The 7,208-nt window shown below is 44.5% G+C and overlaps 1 protein-coding gene across 1 annotated transcript; it reads left to right on the forward strand.

The window, feature by feature from the left end:
• Window positions 1-252: 252 nt before the first annotated feature.
• LOC133450853 (fibrosin-1-like protein) lies at window positions 253-5,792 on the forward strand. Its single transcript, XM_061729756.1, has 2 exons — window positions 253-1,109; window positions 5,775-5,792. Exons 1-2 carry the CDS (start codon window positions 735-737, stop codon window positions 5,790-5,792), a joined length of 393 nt encoding a protein of 130 aa, XP_061585740.1. The 5' UTR covers window positions 253-734.
• The last annotated feature ends 1,416 nt before the right edge of the window (window positions 5,793-7,208 follow it).

The following is a 7,208-nucleotide window of genomic DNA, read 5'->3' on the forward strand; positions in this document are numbered from 1 at the left end:
TTTTTTCTTTCTTTATTCCCTTTTCCACCACAGCCTCGGATCGTTGGGGTTTTAGGTGGAAAAAACAACAGCGGCCAGACATGATTTCCCTGATTTCCCTGCGTTGCCGCTGCGCGTCTGCGCTGCGCCGCCGCTGTTATCACCCCCTCCTCCGCAACAAAAGTTGCGAAGCGGGCGTGTAGTAATATAGCGTGTGGATTTGGAAGTGTTTTCGCTGTTTTTTTGTGTTTTTTTTTTTTTTTTTTGCACCTGCTTTTCCACTCACTGCCACCGCTGTTTGTGACACCGGTGCGGCGATCGTGACGGAACCGCCGACCGCGCGTTGATCCGCGGATCCGCAGCTCCGCAGCCGCCGCTGCTGCTGCCGCTGCTGCTGCTGCGCCGCCCGGGTCGGTGGGATACTTGAACATTTGGAGACATAATGGAGATTGGGGAGGTTTTACACTCAAGGTCACTGAGTGTTTAAAGCCTATATTTGCCGTTCACACACACACCCACACATATAAACACACACACATAGGTATAAACACACACACACGCACACACATATTCGGTGCGTTTTAGCGCAGCCTATTTGGCAATTTGCTCTTCACACGGTTGCGGGAGCGTGTAGGCGTGCACGTACTGTGGAGTTACAATTCTTTGGTTTTTCTTTTTTTTTCTTCTTTTTTTATTTATTCACCCCCCTTTCCCCTCCAATTTTTATTATTTTTTTTCTTTTTCTAACACTATGGATGGGAAATTGCAGCAGGCTCGGAGATGCCGGACCAAGCGGGAGCGGGTGCGGAGGGCTGCGGGAGACTGCCGGAGACGCAGCCCGCACAGCCCGCTCCTCCCGCAGCCCCGACCCCAACAACAACTCCTCCGGCTCCGACAGGGAGGGACGCAGCCCGGGGGGGGACGCGGTAGCAGTAGCCGTCTCCCTGGCCCCCTCCCTGGCCGCCTCCCTGGCGCCCCCCCTGGCCGCCTCCCTGGCCCCCCTGGCCGGCAGGAAGGCGGCCAGAGCCCCGCGCCCCCCCCGGCGCAAGAGACGCGAGTCCAGCTCGCAGGAGGAGGATATCATTGATGGATTTGCCATCGCCAGCTTCATCAGCCTGGACCGTCTGGAGGTAAGGATGAGCTGGATCATTACCCTGGGTGCTTTTTACATCCATACACTACTAATATGTCTGTTTAGTATTTCTTTTGTGTATTCTGTATTGGTTATTGGTTATTTTTTCTTTTTAGGATATACTTTTTTTTATACATTCTCATACTAAAAATTTTTGAGAGTGTGTATGTTTGCTGCTGCACAAGCAAATTTCTCCTCTGTGAGATTAATAAAGTTTTATTCCATATTCTACTGTACATCAGGGGTGTCCAAAGTCGGTGTCCTGCCAATTTCTGCTGCTTTGCCAAACAATGCTATGGTTTTCTACCTTCGCAGAGCTACAATTTTACTGTGTTTTACTCCCTAGCCCACTTCCTTTCCCCCCCAAATGGTCCTTGTCTCTTGCCAGGCCGTCATTGTAAATAAGAATGTGTTCTTAATGACCTGCCTGGCTAAATAACGGCGAATGACTGAATGAATATCAAATAAAGCGATAGAATTGTTTTTTTTCTCTCTTTATCGTATAATGTTCACAAAGTGTAATGCAATTCATGTCATGGGTCGTGTATTTTGAAGGATCAAATACTCAACATCCCATATTATCAATTTTACATTGTGCAAGAAATGATGGACGTGGCAATCAAACTTTGAAAATCGACTGTGCGCAGAACCACAAAGTAGCATTTCTCGGCAGGTAGCATGGATTGGCAGAACACCGTTGTCCTGCATGTTTTAGTTGTTTCCCTGCATCAACACACCTGATTCTAATTAACGGTCGTCACCACCTTGTCATCAAAGTCTGGATAGTTCTGTTGAAGCTCCTTGTATCACGGTTTGATTAAAAAAAGGGACACATCTAAAACATGCAGGCCCTCGAGGACCGACTTTGGACACCCCTGTTCTACACAGACTGGACAGGATAATTAAAAGGGCTTCCAAAATCACTAAACATGAACTCCCCACCACTGGACTCCCTTTACAAACACCACACCATCACACGGGCAACTCAAATAATTGAGGAGCCCTCACACCCTGCTAGCTATCTGTTTAAGCGCCTCCGCTCCCAGAGGAGGATTATATATAAGTCACTGGGTAAAAGGAACAAGGGATACAACGACTCTTTCTTTCCCTCGGCCGTACGACTACTCAATGCTTAATTCCTTGTCCTATTTCGGTCGTCCTGTCTTGATATGTGCTGTTGTGTGCCTTGTCCAGTTTTGTCTGCATTGTTATTATTACTCTGTCTTTTGTATTGCTGTGGTGTATATTTGCGGCTTCCACCTGCACCGTGAAACTAATTCCACCGGCCCAACCGTGTGGCAATAATAGTCCATGTTCCAGATCAGATATCAGCACCACTCAAGGTGACCAAACTTACTTGTGATTTTTGAAAATATCCATGTCTATAGATGATATTTTGCCATGATAAACCTTCCTGAGTGGCACCTGGATCATAGTTATCATCTCATGAAGTTACCCACCCCTTCAGGTTAATTGATGATTCTAAATTGGGTATATTATACATTTCCTGAATCCTTATGGTCCTGTGAATATTCCAGTTTTTGTATTTATTCTTTTTTTGTATTTTGTGTCTCTAATTTAGTCTCTAGTTTCTCTAGTTTATAAAAGTAAGCTGGTTCCTTATCTCATTGTTATGTCATGTATTTGCATGGTAAGACCAGTTTGTGACATTAGTGGCTGTTATAGTTTCATAGGAGCCTAATGATGCTCTTCTAGTTTAAGGCTCACAATGACCTGTAATAATGATATATTAGGGGGATATTATACATTTCCTAAATCCTTATGGTCCTGTGAGTATTCCAGTTTTTGTATTTTGTGTCTCTGTTGTTCCTAGATGACACAGGGCTTAAAGATAGTATATCATTTAGGCGAAAATTGTGTAAAAATGTGTGTTGTTTATAGTTTAAAGAGCTGCAGTGACCTCTGTGTTGGTCAGAAAGATTCACATCTTAGCTTGAATGAATGCTTAAAAGGTTCCCTTTTAAAATGATACCAAAGACAATATTGTGAAACATTGACAGATTTCCTGTACATGAGTCTAAACCAGGATATGCAGCAGCATCTAAAATGTAATTTTCTGAAGGGGGTTTTAACTTCATGAGCTGATAACTCTGATCCAGCTGCCACTCAGGAAGGTTATCATACCAAAATATCATCTACAGACATGGATATTTTCAAAAATTATAAGCAAGTTTGGTAACCTTGAGTGATACTGACAAGTGAAATTTTGGGTTCTGGCCCCTGGACTATAAAAGGAAGTTGAAGTTTTTCTTGGTCAAAGTGGACGACTTTCGAGCCGGTACTTGTGATGTCTCCCCTGTAATCATCTGACAGCTGAGCCTATTCAGTTTTAATGTTTTGCTTGTTCTAAGTGTTTGGCAGCTACTGCGGGCTGCACGGCTCTGATTACTTAATTTCCCAAATTTCTTGCCTGAAAAGTTCATAATCTGCGGCATATGCTGTAGTGGAGCCAGAGGGGGGGGCGAGGGGGCGGGCGCCCCGGGGCCCACAAGCTCATAGGGCCCAATGATAAGGCCCCGTTTTGTGTGATACGTTCATATATAATCGTAAATTGCAGGCTATAATTACGATAAAATGTGCATTGTGCGGCCAGTGTAGGCTAATTCTTACTTTACAACTGTCCTGAACGCATCAAGGCTGTGAGCCAACGCTGATTGGCTGTAAAGCCTGAATTATGGTTCTGCGTTAAATCGACGCAGAAACTACGCCGTAGGGTACGGCGAAGCCTAAGGCGAAGCCTACGGCGTAGGATACGCGGCGACGCGCAACGTACGTACGCATCGCTGCGTACCCTACGGCGTAGGCTCTGCGTTGGTGTAACGTGGAACCATAAATCAGGCTTAACAGTTTGAGCCAATTTGCAGACTCAGCAAATTTGCTGCCATGAAGGAGATGAGCTCTAAACTTTAAAAGAGGACTAAGCATGTACAAAGTTTTATGGAAGAGTCAACCAGCTTTGGTGAGTCAGTGTAACCTTCATAAATAATTTCTTTTTCAGAATGTTGTGTAGCCTTGACCACCTGCCTATTTAAATGTGCTTTGTGTTGTTGTCAACTAGACCGCCGAGTCTATTCTCTGTTCTAGAGCTCAGAAATGATGTTATAGACCGCTGTGTCTATATCTACCTAAATAGATTGTGTCATTTTAGACCAGTTATGTTTTTTTTTTTGTATTTAAGCTGTATCAAAGATGGAACTGAGTCAGTCCGTGACTATCTGAGTTTTCAGAGCCATGTGGGCTCTGCTATGGGGCGGCAGTAGCTCAGGTGGTAGAGCGGGTCGTCCAATGATCGGAAGGTTGGCGGGTCGAATCCCGCTCTGTCCCAGTTGCTGTCGTAGTGTCCTTGGGCAAGACACCTTACCCACCTTGCCTCGTGTGAATGTGTTTGAGTGTGTATGAATGTTGGTGGTGGTCGGAGGGGCCGTTTGGCGCGATATGGCAGCCACGCTTCTGTCAGTCTACCCCAGGGCAGCTGTGGCTACAATATGTAGCTTACCATCACCGGTGAGAATGTGTATGAATGAATAATGGTCTAAGTGTAGCACTTTGAGATTCATTGAATGCACCTTACAAAATGAACTGAAAATGCCTGAACTTGTTTCTTTTGAAGCCTTTTCGCTCACTTCTGAAAAAACGACAACAGGAATCCTTTCGGCAGTGCCTGTGTTTTTAAACTACATGTGCCCGTGTTCTTAAATTTTAAATTATCTCTGAAGTTGTTTTTTACATATTATTGAAGTCACCACTATTGCACTTTATTCGCTAACAGTTTGCACTCTCATTTTAATGTTTATTACGTTTATTACGATTGCTGTTATTTGTGTGTGGACGGGTGCTGCTCCTTCCTTGGCCAGGTCACCCTTGGAAAAGAGGTCTTGACCTCAATGGGTTTTTTATCTGGATAAATAAAGGTGAAATAAAAAAAGTGCATTACAAGTTAAATTCATTATGTGATTGACAGCTGTCAGGCCTATGTGTGTGTGTGTGTGTTCTTCTGAACAAGTTTGTGACTTTACTCTGTTTTCTGCAGCATAGGCCTATATGCTTGGCTCAATAAAAGTGAGAATAAATGTTGTTTAATGGGTAGGATGAGGTGTTGTTGAACGTTAAAATGACTATCATAAGGGCCCATGGAGAATGCTCCACCCCCTCTGTACTGAGACCTGCGCTCCGCCACTGGGCATATGGTTTGTTGGGGAGACGTCAACAGATGCCGGTGCATCCCTGCCACGTTGTGTTGTTCATGAGTGATCAGTGGCTCCTGACATCCTGCCCTTTGATACACTGCCTTCATCTGTCACTGGCTGATACTCCACGTGCCGATAAGTCTGTTCCTGTCATTAATCTGTGGTATGTTGGATGTCAGAGGATGATTTCAGGCGCAGAGGAGGTTCCCCTGAGTCACCCTCCTATATTTATTTCCTCTATCTCATTATGTTACAAATGACAAATAAAACACAGCTCCTTGTGGGATGTTGCTGAGACTGACAAGAGATTGCTGTGATTCATAGAGCTGCTGTTGTGGATATAACTCACTATATCTTTGGAAAACTTGTATGTTTTAACATCACAATCGGGACTTTGGAATTCCAAGGATCATGAAAAAACTGATGCCACATCAGGATCTCAACCTCCCGTGTAGGCTCAGCCGTTGCAGTAACCAGTCATGATTGTCTCCTGCCTCCTACATAGGGCTTAGTCAAGTAAGGATATCTGTGGTGGGTAGATATGCTGCTTAGGATGGCACAAATATCTTTTAACTTTTTAAAATATCCCCTGAAGGAACATTTTTGATCAAGGTATTTTTATTTAGTTTTACAAGTTATAGTTTACAGTAGGGCTGGGCGATTATACGATCTCGATTTGTGATCGCGATCAAATTAAGTTCGATCACGGTGATCAGCTGTGGGTCTACTTTCTCGATCACGTGCAAAACATGCTGCAGCAAAGTGCACGACAACCAATCACAACCCGCTTTCCTGGCACCCGCGCTGTCTGCATTAATTGATCATGCATGACATGCCGCGGCAAGTTGCATGACCATAGCAGTAAAACTAGTCACATCTGCCTCCCCTGCACCGGTGGGAGCAAGCGTGACCAGAGAGATAAAACTACAAGACAACAACCGCAGGCTAGCGTTAGCTTAGCTTCGAGCCGACCGGGACTCACGGTTAGCGGTTATTTATTTATTTATTTCGCCGGACAACTTCTTCCGGAGCGTACAGGAGGAGGGTGTGATGGATTCACAAAATGCCCTTCGTGATGGATGTATTTTGTATTCGAACCGCACTCATTAAAGTTGTGATTCGCTCTGCTTGTACCACAAATTACTCATCACCGCCGACTTCAGAAACTCCGCGGCCCCGACATGGGTGTGTGTGTGCGTGCGTGCGTGTGTGCGTGTGTGTGTGCGCGCTCAGCGGAGTGATTGTGTCGGAACGCGGAGGCAACAAGCAGAGCTCACCAGATGACGCCGTAGGCTCTGCGTTGGTGTAACGCGGGACCATAAATCAGCCTTAAGTCCCTTTTAGGCTAATACTGTGAGAAATAACCTCTCATAATAGCGGTACTACAGTTAATAAATGTAATAAAACTGCCGTTTCTGCTGACTACTGAGTCCCGTAAGTGGCAAGTGAGTTTTAACTCCTTAATTACCAACCAGCGTCAGAGTCACGCACAGTACACAATCTGTGATGTTAGAGAGCCACCTGTTGGTCAATTTAAGCAACCGCATCGCCAGCTGCTTGACAGTGGCTCAAATCATATTAGTTTACTGTTTTTGTTTTTAATAATGTCATTGCAATTTTATCTATGCAATTGTGAAAAAATGGCAAAATAAATGAAAAACTGTGAACAACCGCATTCCGTAGGCTATTCGGTACTCAGTATTCAGCAAAGTCTTTAAATTTTATTCCGCTTCAGTTTTCGGCCTCAAATTTTCATTTTGGTGCATCCCTAGTTTTTTCGGTGGGTACCACTGGTAGCATTCTGGATTCTGTTAAAACATGCTATTTGCTTTATTTGTTAATAAAAAAACAACTAATCTCTGGTTTCTTTCTATTTTATTCCAGAAGGG

This window comes from Cololabis saira, chromosome 9 (assembly GCF_033807715.1).
Source record: "Cololabis saira isolate AMF1-May2022 chromosome 9, fColSai1.1, whole genome shotgun sequence".
NCBI lineage: Eukaryota > Metazoa > Chordata > Actinopteri > Beloniformes > Belonidae > Cololabis > Cololabis saira.

Coding starts and splice junctions, on each gene's coding strand:
- LOC133450853 (XM_061729756.1), top strand. CDS start 735: ATGGGAAATTGCAGCAGGCTCGGAGATGCCGGACCAAGCGGGAGCGGG.